The 17,005-nt window shown below is 37.2% G+C and overlaps 1 protein-coding gene across 1 annotated transcript in view; it reads right to left on the bottom strand.

Annotated features, from left to right (window-relative positions):
- The window catches only part of PIK3C2G (phosphatidylinositol-4-phosphate 3-kinase catalytic subunit type 2 gamma), a 188,945-nt gene that overhangs the window by 92,349 nt on the left and 79,591 nt on the right, over positions 1-17,005 (bottom strand). The window contains exons 17-18 of the mRNA XM_054386727.1: positions 15,412-15,505; positions 14,221-14,315 (exon numbers count right to left, since the gene is read on the bottom strand). Coding sequence (XP_054242702.1) covers positions 14,221-14,315; positions 15,412-15,505 — 189 coding nt within the window. The remainder of the gene's footprint in view (positions 1-14,220; positions 14,316-15,411; positions 15,506-17,005) is intronic.

Below are 17,005 nucleotides of genomic sequence, written 5' to 3' on the forward strand. Positions count from 1 at the left end.
ATTTTCAGATTACCAGTTTTGTGATTCATGAAGAGGGTTTGGTTTGGGGAGAGGAACAGGATGAGAAAGTGACGTTGTTTTACAAATATTATGCCATTCAAAAGAATTTATTCTGCAAAGCAGTAGATCTTGAGATGGGCTGCTAGTGTTCCTATTTGCTCTGCACTCAGTTACAAAAATTTGCTTTAACTATGTCTACAGTCAAAACTGTTATATTTCGAGTAGAGTCTCAGATTTTTACAGATGAGGTGCTCAGAGGCCAATGAAAGAGAAAGAATGGATCAGATTTGATACATACCAAATACATGCAGCTTTAACACTTCTTTTAAGACAGTACCACATCAACCTCTCTGGAAGAACCTGTCTGCAGATCTGTTGTGTTTTAAGTGAAGGTCATGCAGGTACAAGAAGAACTAGGATCCTAACTCATGTTTCTTCCCAACATGTCAGTCTTTCTAGAGTCTTTTCTTTCATCTGGACACCTCTGCTCCATTTAGTAGCCCTGCTTATCTTCTTTTCTCAGTATCTAAGAGAATGTTGTTCAGATCATTGCCTACATAGGAATAGGAAACTATACCAAGCTTTCAGCAGGTACTGCTATAGCAATGACTGTAACTCAGTGCAATGAAAAGGTTGCAAAACACTATTTTCAGCAGTTCTCTGCTATCTGATCTAGTATATTTTCTGTAAGATGTGGAGTCTTGTGGGTTTTTTCTGGCACTTTGTCACATGGCATCTCAATGCTGCAAACCAACAAAGGATGAATGGATCTGATAGATAAGAGCATCCCGTTACTTCTGTGCACATGTGTGTGTGACTTGGTCAAAAGAGTAACTTTGAGAGATCCTCCACAACAATGTGATGTCATGAAGATGTATTGTGCTTTATACTTCACAAATTACTAGAAAATTCATTTGCTTTCAGGGAACAGAAGAGTGAGAATCAGAATTTTAATAAGGGTCTCTCTAGAGTCCAAATAATGCTTTTCAAACTTTTCATGAAAGAAATTTCTTTAGACTGCAGCTCTTGTTATGCATAAGTCTACTCTTCAGTCTTCTTCAAACAAGACATTGCCTACCATGTTTTCATTTAGTCGAAGCAGAAGGCACCATGAGAAACAGCTCTTGTCAGCTCATTCCTGTCAGTGGCAGGACAGAATAACAAGTATTTACATTGTAAAGAAGAGTGTTTCTGTTATCTTCACAGCCCTTCTTTCTAGGCCTGTTTTCTTTCTTCCTCTCTAGTTTTATTTTTCTTTCTCTCTTCTCAGTCTATTCATTTCTTGTTCTCCCAACAGTATCTTTTGTAAGGGTAGGAGAGGAGAGCAGAAGAGGAAATATCTTTAGATTTCTCTAAAGATTTCTATTTCAGATTTAAATACTGCTCTAGTTGTGATCTTCCTTCCACATTTCACTGCTTTATTGCCACCAAGTATTTGCTCTGTATAAAGAGAAGTGGGATTTTAAAGCAAAGCTCTTGTACCAGGGGAAGTTTGCTGTAGGATATTGGTAAAAGAAAACTTTTCTTTTTTAGCTGGCCCAAGGGTATTTTCCTAGTCGACAGCTGGCCTAGTTACCATGGAAAACAGAAGAGCTGGAGGGCAGGCACAGTAGGAAAGTGAGGCATAGAACTATGTGAAATTGGCTTGGCTTAGTTTGCAGAGGCTTGCTGAAATTAATCTCTCATTTCAGATAGCTCGTTGCTCTTTCATTGTTGAGTAGTAGACATTAATTTTCATCTAGGTTTATAAGCCCATCTTAGCTCTGCTGAGACATGCTCACCCGTGGGACCAGATCTGAATAAACTTTTGAATAAGCTAAATTCCCTTTTAGTTAACCCCTAACCAAGAAGGTATTCTTAAGCTTCTATCAAGGAAATCTTACATGACTCTCTGCAAATCGAACTAGATCTGGGAGTTAAAATTAATAGATTTTAATGTCAGAAAATTTAAGGCAGATACAGGAACAGAAATCTGTCTTGAATTCCTGATTCTACTTGCTGGGTGACCTTGGCAAAACTCTTTAATTTTCCCATGCCTTTTTTTTTTTTTTTTCTCTTTTCAAAAGGCAAAAGGGTTATTTAACTTTCATAGGATGCTGTGTTTGTTTGTAAGCTGTTCTTACACCACAGAGGTAAATGCCATGGCAAATAGGCCTGTTTAATAACATTGCCACCTCTTTCCCATGTGGGACTTGTACAACCAGCATTTTTCATTCATGTGGGAGAAAATAGCAGCAGCTGGCATTTTTTTCACTCCTGAGGAAAGCAGAACTAAGATTTAGTTGTTGTGATGAAAAGTTCAGCTTCAGTTCCAAGATTCACAATCACATTTGTGGAAGTATTATTGCAGTAAGCAGATGTCATATTTCCATATGTCCTGAGTCAGGTGAAGAGTGGAATGTGCTCTCCAGGGGCAGATTCTGCATTGGCAGAATAAATAGATCAGCCATCTGACATAAAATGCTTCTGGGACTTTGAAACTCACTAGCTCTGATAAAGGCACCTTTCTTGCACTGAAAATGCTTCCTTTATGCTCAGTCTACATGAGGGTGGAGCTGGACGGTAGAAGGAAAAGTAGAAATCATAATCTTCCTCCTCTCTTCCATCATACACATGCTCACTCACTTTTCATTGCATGAATACCCCTAAAACAACTGCATTTCTCCTTAGATGTGTACTCTGCTGAGTAAGCACAAAAGCTGTGTGTGAAAAAATTGATGTGGATGAGTGCCATACTATTTCCACCAGCACAGCAGTGGCAGTACTCACAGGGTAGCAGCCATGGAGAAACCTTGCAGAGCCAAACAAATTACTGTTTAAGCATGCTTTAAATTACTGTTAAAAACCCCTCCTGATGAGAAAGCAGAGCAATGGATGAAGGCTGCAAGTGTCAGCCTCAAACTGCTGGAAAAATGCTATTAAAATGGGATGTTATTTAAGTGACTTTTCATTTTCACACCATGACCAAGCAATTTACTTCTGAGTGACACACAGAACAAAGTACTGATAATTGCAAGAATATTTGACATGGTGGCTGCTTAAATTCATTTTAACAAAGTGCCCTATCAACAAAAAACCATACATCAGATCTGTGGGTTATGCAAGCTACTCAGAAGCTGGCTAAACAGTGCCCATTAGAAAAGTTTACTTAATAAAAATGCTTCTCCTGAGAGAAATCATCACACACAATGGAATGACATTGCGGAGAAGGTCAAGTAGAAGAATAAAAACTGACTTCTAATACCAGACTCAAAGGAAATGCTACAGGTGAAAGCAGAAATTAGCTGAGGTAGGTAAGCATAGTGTTATCAGCTGTCATTTTGCCTAGGAAATGCTGAAATCTTGTTTACTGTCTGACCTCCTCTGTGCCCAGTGCTCAAAGGATAATTACCACAGGTAGCACTATCTTAGTTCCCAGAGGGAGCCCCACTTCCTTTGCTGATGTACAACTCTCACCATGAGAGTTAACTCTTCACAACAATCCATGCACATGGATTTGACTCTAGAAATCCCTGTTCAATTCCTTCTGCATTAGGAGAGATGGCAACTGCCACACTAAAGCTAATAAGCCTGATTAATATTAGTTCAGTAAATTATTTTTTTCAGCATTAGATAATTTTATACTAATCTAAACATTTATATCCATTTACTATCAGCTGACACGGCATAATTTCTCACTTAACACTAATTGAAAACTACTGGTTTCTTATTGCAAAGAGTATTTGCTGTCAATTATAACTTACGACTTTTTATACAACTATTCTTCAAATAATATCATCACCAAATATTATGTTTTCTGCCTAGTTGCAAAACTTATGCTCAAGCATGTGACTGGTGATGTGGGCAGGATGCAAGAGTCAGGTAATTTCTAATAAAGGCCTTTATTTTAGCAACATTTCTTTCTGTTTTCCGTTATATATTTATATAAGCCCTGATTGAAATAAATACACAAAGCTACCTGAAGCAACTCTTAATTTAAGCAGTGTTGAATGTAGCCCCTCTAGTTATTTTTTTTTTTTTTTTAATAAACTAAATAATTTTGGGTTTGTTCAACTTGCCTTCAGGCTTGGTTTCTTCAGATGCTACAGAAGAAGGTTAACATCCTTATTGCTCTTATTCTAACACAAAAGATGGAATCTCTCACTGGCTACAAACAAATGTTAATAGTTATATATCAAGGAATTGAGAAGAGGTAGGAGGAAGCACACTGCATCACACTTCCAGGTGAAAGACATCATTAACATTTGTGTGATGGTTTGTTTCCTGGGGCCCAACACTCATTGATGATGGCAAGTGTAATTCCCTGAGGCTGAATGTATCATTTGACCATTCCTGTCTGAGCTTTGGTTTTGATGAACATTTTTCCCAAACATGCAGTAAAAAAATCCTACTTTAATCTTTCAGCCACTATCGATACAATATTGCTATAACACATCTCTGAACACTTTTCTACAGGAATAATGTTCTTTAAGAGACAAAAGTAAATACTTGTAGCCTGATTTTCTCACTGAAACAAAGAAATACTGTTACAAACTTTGCCAAACAGTTTTCTGTGTATTTGATAGACACCAAAAGCTAAAGAACAATTCTGCTCTCTGTCTTTTGACTGACATATCTAATGCCCATATGAACTATTGAATAGAATTTTACAGGCTTTAGATTTGGAAGGAGCCTTAATTCTTTTAAATTCACAGGTCACTTTCTGTTATTTAATTCAAGAGTGCAACAAACAGTTTCAGCTGAGTGGGCTCTTGCCAAGAAAACAGAATGAGACTGTGAGACATGGTCCATTGCATAATTCTCTTGCTTAAAAGGAGGTTATTACAACATGCTAGCAGTGTTGTTCAAACAAAAGAGCCATGCAAAGACAACTTGTCTGACAGCTCTTTCTTTCCTCTCTCAGCTTATTTTTAATTTGGTCCCAATCCAAATGACAACATTGTGATTACAGACTAACATACCATTTAATATGGGTGAGCATTCAGAAAGCAATTAATGCTTAAGGAAATATTTTCAAACAGTAAGGGGTTTATGAATTTAATCCTGAAATATTCATCATCTGCAAATACCTAAAAATACTGACTTATCATAATTCTGCACTGTTGACCTGGCATGAACTTTTGGCAATCTTTCCACCTTTCCTCCCTACAAATGTTGCCTTTTATTTTATTTTTAAAACTATATCCATTAAAAAAAAACTAAAAAAAATTAATATTTATATTTGGGTCTATCTTAGTGACTTATTTTCTCAGAAAAATTCTTCTCATTAGTCACAAAGTAATTTTCTGTTAAATCACGTACTAATGGAAAATTTTCAACACAGTCTAACTCATGATTCTACTTTTTCTGATGTTTCAGTCATTTAGACAAAGGTCCAAAGTTCAGTTTTCATTCTGGTAGAGAAGATTATTAAACCTAGAAATATTAACCACAGAAACATAAAACTAACAGCAACATTGAAATGGCCAATAATTCATTACACTGAATGTCCTCTTTCCACCTGAAATCTCTGTTTATTCATACTTCAAGATGCCACTAAAAATGTTTAGAAATAGGAATGATTTACTAAACTCAAATCTGTGATCCCCTGCATCACATCTACAAATGACAACTCCCAACATATCAATCCAAGAAACTCAGAAACTGCATTATTGAAGTCACGTGGTAAGAAATTGGTGACACAAATGCAAAGAAAAAGATTTAAACCAACTGTCTAGGGTAGCTCAAGACAATCTTTACCAAAACTTGGTTCAAACAGCTATAGTTAGAACACAAAATCTCACTAAGTGGAAAACAGAAAAAGACCTACAGCAGAGCAAGACTTAGAAAATATTTTACATAATCTGATGCAATTTTGAAACATCTGTAGATTCATTTTGCATACAATAATTACTATTTAGAGAAAAAAGGCTTTATACAAAGTAAATCACTGTGAAAAAGTTTCCAAACATTCACAAGAGGTAAAAACTGAATATGTAAGCACATAATCCAACAAAAATGAACTTTTTAGATATTGTACCTGACAAATGTAAAACGAGGTGTGCTCTTCTAGTATTTTACTTCAGCAATCAGAATCAGGCAGCACCATGACTTTGCAGCAGAGAATTGGAGGACTCCTCTCAACTCCAGGATTGCTCTCAGTTGCAGAAGGTAACATTTCACCACAGAAACATACCACCTGCTCAGCTGAGAATCGCTGAGATTCTCTATGGTGTTTGCTTTCCAACTGAGTATTTCACTCTCCAAAAACCCTTGTAACCTGATCTGGGAAATTTGCATTAGATAGAAGATATTGTTATAATTTTATGATATAGACATTGAACATTACTTAAATTGGTCACTTTTCCTATGTTGGCCTAGCTCAATGTATAGCTAAACAAACTGTCACTGTAGAGACAGCTTCATGGCTTTCAGTTTTTCCCCCCCACCCCCACCAGTCTTTCACAGTACAAAAAACAAAAACAACCCCTCCTCATCCATCAAAATCATGACACAAAATTATCCATTTGAAGTGACAGAAGTAGATGAATGTTTTGTCAAAAGCTTTCCTGATTTATTACTACTCTGGTTTACATCACCAAATGTTCCTCCGGGACAAGCAAAGATTATGTGAAGCATCCGTCAAGAAAGACTTGGGCACTCTGTTTTGGTTTTGAAGGGATCAACAAAAAAGTCTTTTTAATGGAAAAAAAAGATGAAAGGCACAGATGAAAGCTTAGTGTGACATCTGCACAGAGCCCTGCTCTGAATCCCTTCCTCAGTGACACCTGCTCTGCTTCTTCAGTCCTATTCACCTCCACAAGTGGGTCATTATAGTCCATCAAATGCCCCAGAGACATGGTACCAGACCATCAAAAATGAGCTGTTCATTTCTTTTTACAGAGGATATAAAAAAACAAAAAAACAACACACCACCAATCTTTTGTATCAGAGGGCTTAGTACAGATATTGCTTGAAGCTCGTGGAGACTTTTCCAGCATAGCTGAAAAAACAAATTTGTCAGCTTTCACATTTTTAAACACAAAAGTAGCCAAAACAAACAAACTAAATAAATAAGAGCAGCAGTATCTGGGAAAACAACATACTGAAAAACATTTTCCTTTGTGCTAATTATAAATCATGAAGCAGGTAAAAGAATGAAGACCGCTTGCTCTTTTTGTTTGTTCTGTTTTCAGAAATCTTTCAGGTTTGTTTTTTTTTTAGTTTCCCTCTTCAACTCTAGGTAGATTTATTTGTACATTCACATATAGAATGGTTTGGGTTGGAAGGGACCTCCAAACATCATGCAGCCCAAGCCCCTCTGCAATAAGCAGGGGCATCCTCAACTAGATCAGACTGCCCAGAGCCTTGTTGAGCCTCATATTTTCCCTTGTACAGGTTCACATACATACTGGTGTGTTTTTTAATTACAGTAGCTTTGGCATCTGCAAACTTACTTATGTTGCATTTGACAGTGTTAATACATTTCAGATATGATTTTTGGCATGGAATTTCCATTGTTGCAAAGGAGAGGCACTCACAGATCTCTGTATTCATCAACTTATTTGGCTGCAGCTGAATGCTTGCCTGCACAAATATAAAATGATGTGAATGCTCACGCTTCACCCTGTTCGCACCTTGATATAGGATCACAAGGGTGTCTTACCTCTTCCCTTCTCATGCTTGTACCCAATATGGAAAAAACACACAACATTCCTAGATTTCTAAATATTTTTTCTACTAAGAATCATCAAAATAATAAAAAACCCCCACCCAAACAGAAACATGCCCAACTATGCTATTGATGTTTTTTGTCAAGGCTTCACTATAGCTGTTGCTATCTTCCTACAATTCACCACGCTATATAATTTTCACCACATTACACAAAGGCATAGTGTTTATTGCTTTATTAATTTTTAAATGGATTTGTTTTTTTAAAAAAAGTGGTAGTTTTTAAACAGTGTAGGAAAACTACCTCCCCTCTTTATATTTAAAACATTTAAATGCCACACTGTTTTAACCTTTACGAGTAGCGTTTTGTTTTTTTAACTCTTTGAAGTCCAGTTTCATTTCCCCTTCAGTCTGAAGTTTAAGGTGCTTATTATTTTAGTCAGAATATTGACATTTATAAAGAGAAATCACAACATCTGCAACAGCTTTGCTCTTTGGCAAATGAATGTGATTTGAAAAGCCATTTAAATAAGTGAACTTAATCTAGCAGCGCTTTTTACGTGCTGTTAGTTTTGGCACGCTCGTAGTCCCAGAGACTAACTGCCTGATTAAATGGCCATTAAAGCCAAAGGAAAGAGTCTCAAACTGTAAAGAAGTATGGATTCAGGCTTCTCTGCATTGTACTCAGAACAGTATAAACAGTAACTTTACAAGCCTTTCAAAGCTACAAGCCAATATGCCTGTAGCTTTGCCTGAAAATGTTATTTCTAGCATGCAAAATGAGCCTTTCAACTATCCCAGTCAATGTCTCCCTGTGCTTCAGGGTACATTTACAAGATTAAGTAAGAGACTCGTGGACCTGGAGGCAAATGGCACAGCTGTAGCAGGATGAGTTCCCTGTGCAGCACACAGACTGATTCTTTGCTACCTGCCACTGGGCTTTAGGTCTTCCTAGTGCTCCACATGCTTGCTACACCCTGTGGTCCAAAGGTAAAAATCTCTGTGTATGCATTTGAGTCTATAGTTTCAGAAATACTGATAGTTGTTATAGCCCACAAATAGTAGAGAAATGAAAACAGACTGCAGGTCTGTATTATCTGTTCAGATGGTTCACAGAAACATGCAGGTAGAGGTAGAACAGTATTGTAGGACAGAAAGTGTGTCCAAACCGGGCCACTTTTGCCCATCTTTTCAGGATGGTTCAAGTCCCACAATCATCCTTGTAGCTCTCTTTTGGACTCTCCAGTAGATCCCTGTCTCTCTTGAATTGGGAAGCCCCAAACTGAACACAGTATTCCAGGTGCAGTCTCACCAGGGCAGAAGGGAAAGAGAACCCCCCTTTTATACATACATGTATATAATTTTAATAGGTTGGACATTTCAGCCTGCTTTATACTGCTATTTAGGATGTTCATTAACATACAACAGACTTGATAACTTCTAACTGTGGAAGAAAGACACCATAATGGGGGAAGACAAAGAGCTGAAGGATGGCCGTCTGCTTAATGTTCAGATAACGAAGAGTGTTGGACAGATGAGTATCTGCTTGATCTATTTCTTCTTTTGAAGTCTTCAAATAAATTATGGTTAATGAAGACCAGATTTGACAGTGAAAAATATATTTCTTTTCAGGAAATATGAAGCAATGATCTATTGCTCCAGTGTTGGAGCTCTGAATGAAACTAAGTGGTAATGATTTTTGGAAAACATGATATTCAGGGGTAAAGCTCCCAATAGTAGAGAATTTAACTGGGCTGTTTTTAAACTTTCATATATATATAAAATGTTCTTTATGGATCTTCTTTTTTTTTTAATGTAGAAAAAAAATAGCGTTCTAGTCTTGAAATCCATAGCCTAGGTCATGTTATTTTCAGTGTGCTGGATTTTACCAAGAGTTCCTTTTTAATCTCTCCATTTTACTCATCTACAAGATGTCAACTGGAAAAGACAGAAGACTAATCCCTTTTCTCTTGGTTGTCAGTCAAAATGCAGTTGAGAAGTCCTGTAAACCAGGAAAGTTCTACAAAGTTTTAGTGACTTAGAAGACAAGCTACAAAAAAGACACTTTGCCTTTAGCAAGAATTTCACTTGACTTTTTATTTTTCTTGAGGTAAATATACCAGAATGTCATGATCTGCCAAAATTTACAAGCACTCATACCCTTTCAGAACAATGAAACCTGTTTCTTAGCACCACCTTCAAGCAGCTGCCACAGTTCCTAGAGGACACTATACTTCTCCCTGATATTCAGTCCTCCTATGGAAGGCAACTATCTGTGAGACAATACTCCTGGCCACCTGCTGCTCCAGCCAGCTGTTTGCATTGTATGCTGCAGCTGCCACCTACAAAAGTAGCTGAAAGCCAAAACACACTCAAGCAAGAGGGAAACTGATTGGCAAGGTGCCAGAGAGATAAATAAAAACCAGCAGAAAAGCAGACAAAGCCCCCTGTTCATGAAACACAGTAGCAAGGTGATAAACAGAGACTTCCATGGAGCAGAAGGGTCCAAAGGGGCTCAGCAGATCTCTTTCCTCTTAAGCAACGTGTCTGCTTTTCTAAAAGCAGTTTAGTGACTTCTCATCATAGCTCCAGAAAATTGGAAAGTTTGCTCCAGCCTTTTCCTCTCCCAGGACTCCTGATGGGAAAAAACTAGAATCAAGAATTTCTAGGAGATAGTAAGGCAGGGTAAAGTCCCCCATATGCCTCATAGACATTAAGAGCTCTTGAAACACAACTAAAATGGGATTGAAGTGGCACATGGATCCTGGGCTGGGACTGTATGCATGGGCAACTTTTGGTTTCCTTGAGCAGGGGAGCACGTTCACATGTACCAATGAGGAGTTAAAACACTGATGGATGTTAATGGTCCAAATCCCTCAAAAATTTAGAGTGGGGGAAAAAGCCACAAGTGACAAACAAACAAAAAAACCCCAAGAATGTAAAATTAATTACCTTCTCACTTGAAATAGCAGACTTAATGGGACAGCAGATACAAGTAAAGAACAGACTGAGCCTATCCTGCTTTACAGTTAAAGATGTGTCCTGAGAATAAGTGTTCTACCTTTGCCAATTACTCTGCCATAATTTCAAAATAAAATCCACAGAGAAACTTATCACTGATTGATGGAATGGAGTTAACAATTTACTCTCCAACATTAATATTAAAAAGGTGAGGAACTGGTAACAGCTTTGTGTGATAGCTGCTTATCTGTGGTGTGCAGGGAAATTGAGGCAATTTTAAAATCATAGAATTGTTCCAGTTGGCAAAGGCCTTCAAGACCACTGGGTCCAACCATCATAAAACTCCACCAAGTCTGGGGCCAAGCCAAGTCCCTCAGCACCACATCTCTGCCTCCCCGCAACACCTCCAGGGGTGGGTATTCAGCCACCCACCTGTGATATTATTATAAATTATACTTGTCATTAAGTTAGTGTTGACAATCTCCATTTTTGCTAGCTACTTTCTAGACTTACAATAGTGTTATAAAACATAAAAGTTAAAACCAGTTGATTCCTCCCCTCTGGTTCTGAAATCTTGTCACCAATTTTCTGTATTACGTTAGAGTTGTCCTTTCCAGGTTTTACTTTGGGCAGGTACTGTGCACAATGTTATATTATTTACTAGGGAAGGGTAATGCCATTCATTAGAAGTGAAAAAGAACACAATCTTGTTACTACAGTTTATTTTTACCAGTCCTTACTTCTTGATTACTGATTTGGTAATGAAATAAAATGCAACACTTGAGAATGTTACCTCATCAGAAGAAGTTAGGTGAGTGTACATGCACATACATGTTACCCACGTTATTAAATCACTGAGCTTCTTTAGAGATAAATGGAAGAACATTTGTTTTCCCTTTTATAAAAAGAATTGAAAATCAATCTGTGAAGTGAAGGAAGCTTTTATTAATTAATCAAGGCTTTTAAAGTAAAAACCATGATATGACTGTCAAATTTTGTAAATGGAATTTGTCCTGGGAAGCAGCCTTTTAAAATACTGCAACAGGGATATAAATAATTGCACAAAATGAAATGTTACGTAGAAAACAGTTTACTACTGAAGAACACAGTGGAGCACAGTAATCAAAGAAGAAAGTGTATCATGTGTTCTTTAAGAGATGTGCACAATACTGAAGTTCTCAGCTTAGATAGAAATATCTAGTCTGACCCCCCAGCCAGAGCAGAATCACCTAGAGCAGGTCACACAGGAACTTGGGTTTTGAACATCTCCAGAGGAGACGACTCCACCACCTCTCTGGCAGCCTCTTTCAGTAGATCCTCATTCTCAGTGTTTTTCCTCAGGGTATGTGGAACCTCCTATGCTCCAGTTTGCTATCTGATGTTCTATCCTGAAATTCCTAAGCAGTTCCTTTTTCTTGTTCATTGCTTCATTTCTACGCAGTAAAAGACTGCACAAATGTTACCATCCCCTGATGTGTTTAAAAGCTCTATACATATGGTGCTTGAGGATATGGCTTTGTGGAGAACTTGTAGAGTAGGGTTAATGGTTGGACTTGATGATCTTGAAGGTATTTTCCAACCTAAATTACTCTATGATTTGAATGAAAAGTTGTGTCATTGTGAGCTGAAATTCCCCCCACACTGACAATAACCAGGCTAGCTCAGCCTGGAAGCAAATGAAAGCTGTATTTACAAGCAGTCCACAATCTATGATGAAACGCAATGAATATGTACAAATATACAAAATTCACAACATTTACAAATATATACAACCAATAGAAAAACACAACCAAGCTCCCTTTGCTTCCCCCCAAAGGGGACCTTTACCAAAGGGGCCTCTCTCCCAGACCCCCTGGCAAAGAGCAGAGTTAGTTAAAAGCAAAAAGACTGTTAACTTAGCTCACCAAGGTCAGTGTTATCTTCAGCAAGAAGAGAAGAAGAAACCACATCCAGACAGCCCAGCAAGTAAGCTAACTCCCCACTCCAACTGCAGACTGCCCCAACTTTGAGTACTGGTTCTTAAACATTTCTTTCTATCCAATGGAAGTGTTTAGAACAATCATTATTTTGCTTTCTAACACCCAGTAGTGACTTATGTACACTCTTTAGCTTTCTGTGCTTGAACTTTGCAAAGAAAAATTAAAAAGACAGTATCAAACCATCACAAAAGTCAAAATAAAGGAAGTATCCAGCATGAAAAGGACTGCTACCAGCTTAAAGGCAGAGAATACAGTGAACATTGAGCAATATTCTATTTGCTGTATGCATAATTATGCTATAGATTAAGCTACATAGAAGTGTATTTTGCTGCATTAAACTGTACTGTGCCAGATAAAGATATCTGTAGTTCAGGATAGAGTATCTGCTCCCTATCACCCCAAAATTATATTACACTGCACAAGCAAAACTTGGGGAAAAATGGAGATCTACATAGGTCTACATTGCAAAGTAAAGAGAAGGAAGACCTCTAATATTGCAGTGAATAGTACTTACTTTCTAAGAAGAGAGGAGTTAAAACACAGGCAAACAAATGATGTCCCCACTGTCCATGGAACTCTAGAAGTCTAATGTCTAATTGCACAGGAAAACTACTAAATCAGCATATTTAAGAACTCTCTCCAGTATGACTAAATTTAATATGAAATAGTAGAAATCTCAAGCATATTTCAGGCACTTTCAGAAAAATGGTTTGCTAACTGTGGTTCCTATTTATTTGACAGATGTGCCCATTAGGCATGTTATTGTTACCCTACTCGTTTCATTAAAACAAACACATTCATAACTCTGTTTTATCCCCACTAACACTTCCAGAGATCACACAGGTATGAAAGCATGATCTATGCTCTTTACAGCCTCACACTTCATCAAGCAAATGATTACATTAGGAGTTGTCTTTCCTTTGCAGGGAGGAAAGCTTTTGCTTTATGGGGTCTGAACCAGTTCAGCTGTAAATGAAAGCTTGGTTCATCTATCATTATTAAACGAGAAAAACCCAACCCCATACTACAGTTTGCCTTCCAGCTCACAGGGTAGTGGTTCAGACTGCAGAAAGCCACATTCCTATTCAGAGAGCTTTGATGCAGCAGCACAGCAAGCAGAATGACTACTGCATACAACAATATAATGACACAAGTTCTTCTATTGTAGAGGTAGATGATGAATGACAGTTACTGTCCACATAATCATGAAAGAGAACTATTGGAAACTCAACCATCACAAGTTAGGCTGGTATGCAAAGGGGTAAGAGATTCACACGAGAAGTTTGGCAACTTCTGGAGGTCAGAGAAACCACAAAAGCACAATCCTTTATAAGTAAGGCAATACTGCTTGGAGTTTCCAAATTTTGAGGAAACCTGTTTTTGGCTCAAACCAGAAAATGCGCAAAAATCCGAGTGAACAAAACTTCTCTCTCTCCCTCTCACCATGGGCAGGATGAAGATCAAGATAAGTGGGGGTTTTGCACTTTTTGTACTGAAAGAAGAACAAAAAAGGAGCAAACCCCTCGATTTTCTGTTGATTTTAAACAAAAAGTGTCTGTCACCAACAGAATCATGGATGAAGTTCACTGTAACAGAAATAGACTATGGTAGTAATGGGAAATGATCTTACCAATAAAGCTGATGAGCTACTTGGATGCTCTGAAGAGAACGGTTCAGCAGGAGTTTCACAAGAGGGCTTTCAAGATTCCACTCAAATTTGAGCACCTAAACAGATAAATTAATAATCAGAATCACTTGTATGCTGCTTTGTGTTTTCTTTTTGACAATATAAATCAGAGAAGACCTAGTCCTTAGTTTGAATGAGGCAATCCAACATACAGGGAAAACCCAAGCAAAGGAACTTCAGGACACAACTGTCTGCTACCATCTGCAAGACAGATATCATTCTGATTCTGGAGCATTAACATACATGCAAATATGCAAGTTTTCTTCTCTTAATTAAAATGGTTATTGTTGCATTTAAATTTTTGTCTGATTATTTGGTTTGCAAAATAAACTTATTTGTGAAACAGAAGCTGTAGGTGAAAAAAGTCAGATAAGTGTCCTGCTGTGTGAGTGCTGTAAAGCTGTGCAGGTGCCACTGCTCCACGGTAGTAGATTACATAAATATTTATGTATACACATGTAAATATATTTATCTAGATATAGGTCATACATTTATATAACAATGTTTTAAAACACACAATCCTCACTGAGGGTCACTGAAACACGGAATACCACACCATCCATGTGTTACAAATTAAGAGGATAAAGTTTTCAAAGGGTCTTCCTTAACCACAATACAGGACCAACTCAACTGAAAAGTGTTTACTTTGGAAGCAGTGGGCCCATAACTTGTAAAACATTAATTTCCAGTGGCATGCAATGTAAAGAGACACTCAAACTGCCTTGGTTACTCCATGCTGACAATGATTTTCCCCATGCATGTGGTATTAAGAAAACTGACTTGTTTAAACACTGTTTGCTTCCTTGAATGCTGCGAAGTCCTGACTCCACAAGCCCTCACCTTGATGGTCATAGACTTTCTGTTGTTCAGAGGTATTCATTTGTTTTCTTTCTACTTGAAAATACCTTCTTGCAGTATCCAGAAAAGTGCAATCAGCATGCCAAAAGTTACATTTTCTTGACTGGAAAACAGTCTGTACCTCAGCCCTGTTGCTAATTCAATCACTGCATCAGCTGACTGGCCTTTCTTATTTATTTTGCTCACAATGTATCAATCAAACTGAAAGATCAAGAGTATTTAATGAAGTTATTGATGTGGACAGAAGACTTCCTTGACTATCAGTTTCTTCCTTACCTGAACCAGCTGTGGGAGGTATTCTAGCAATTCATCATTTGACATATTTTCTATTTGTTGGACTGCTGTTCTGCGAATATCTTGATCTGGAAAACTAGGGCAAAATAAATAGATACCATTAAGAGTTAGTGAACCACTACAGCTCTCCTGATATAAAATGTTAGAAAAATAGATTTTTCTCTCAATATAGGGACAAAAACCCAACCCAAACCAACAAACCAAACAAAACCTATTAATTTGCTTTACTGTAACAAGATTGAAGAAACACATAGCAGATAACTTAATTGGATTAACTGTTCCAGTGTCATACAAGGGAAAGAAAAAACGACACTCATCTTGAAATACCTTTTTTAATGTGAGCTGTTGTGGTTTATAATTACCTGAAACAGGAAGCAAAATATGGATCTTCTCTTCCTGCCCTTACTTACCCAAAATAGGAAATTTTTGTGCCATGGGGACTTTCAATAGTCATTTGAAGACTTCTGTTCTGAGCAACAACACAAAAGCTTGACATTTCCCCCACAAAAAAAATGGTTCATTTTAAATAATTTATTTCAATGTCAGCTATTCTGGTTTGTAGCCTAGTACATACAAGTATTTATTAAACAGAAATAACTTTGAAAAGGAAAACTTCTTCAGTTTGTCTAAAGGAAAATTTCCCCCAATAAGACTCCAGAAAGGTTTGAAGTCAGTGATAACAGCCATTTCTGATTGGAAAATGTTTGAGTATTTGGCATAAAGATACATTCTCAATAGATTCTGGTTGAAACCAGAATAACTGTAAGCATAACAGAGATTTTGTGATGGAGCTCTAACTGTAAACATAATGAAAGAGGAAAACACAGTGTAGCAGCAACAATAAAACAAGGAAAGAGGGTTGGATAAAACAAGGTGGTCAAAACATTTTTCGTAGAAAAAAGAAAAAGAGTGATATTTCAATGTAACAATTAAAATTCACACAACATTTTCTCCACTTGCAGCCCCTTCAAACTCTCTCTTATTAATGCAGCTCAGGTCTGGTTGTATTATTTTGTGTGTCTGTTATGGTACATATTTGATGACATTTTTAATACAGTTTGTTTGTGTAAGTGCTGAGAGGGCCTTGATGGAGAGAGAAAGTATATATTATTTAAAAATTATTATGTTAGCCCCAAATTAGCCTATTTTACAATGATTTAGTTATTCTCTTGTTGGTTTATTCTAGGCAGCCTATTAAAAATATTAAGTTGTCACTTGAATATTCACATGGTTATTTAGAACAAAACAGATTTAAAGGAGAATTGCATGTTAAAAATCCAAAATAATCTCTTTCATATCAGCCTATCTTCTAATTATGCAATTGCTGCAAAGGCTTGTGTGCCAAGCATGTGAAGATAAAATGGAAATTAGCCTTTTATTTTCCCTTCTTGCCTAGTTCAACAGGTTACTGAACAGTGAAATACACTCTCTACAGACACCAAGTCAAGCAGAAAAATGTTATTACTTAGTTGTTGCTTGTCCTTACTAGCAGCCAACATTTGAATGTATGCAACACTATGATGAGAGAAACTGACTCTTTCTTTTCAGCTAAAAGCAGAACAATAAAATAGTTTTA

The sequence above is a fragment of the Indicator indicator genome, chromosome 14, assembly GCF_027791375.1.
Source record: "Indicator indicator isolate 239-I01 chromosome 14, UM_Iind_1.1, whole genome shotgun sequence".
NCBI lineage: Eukaryota > Metazoa > Chordata > Aves > Piciformes > Indicatoridae > Indicator > Indicator indicator.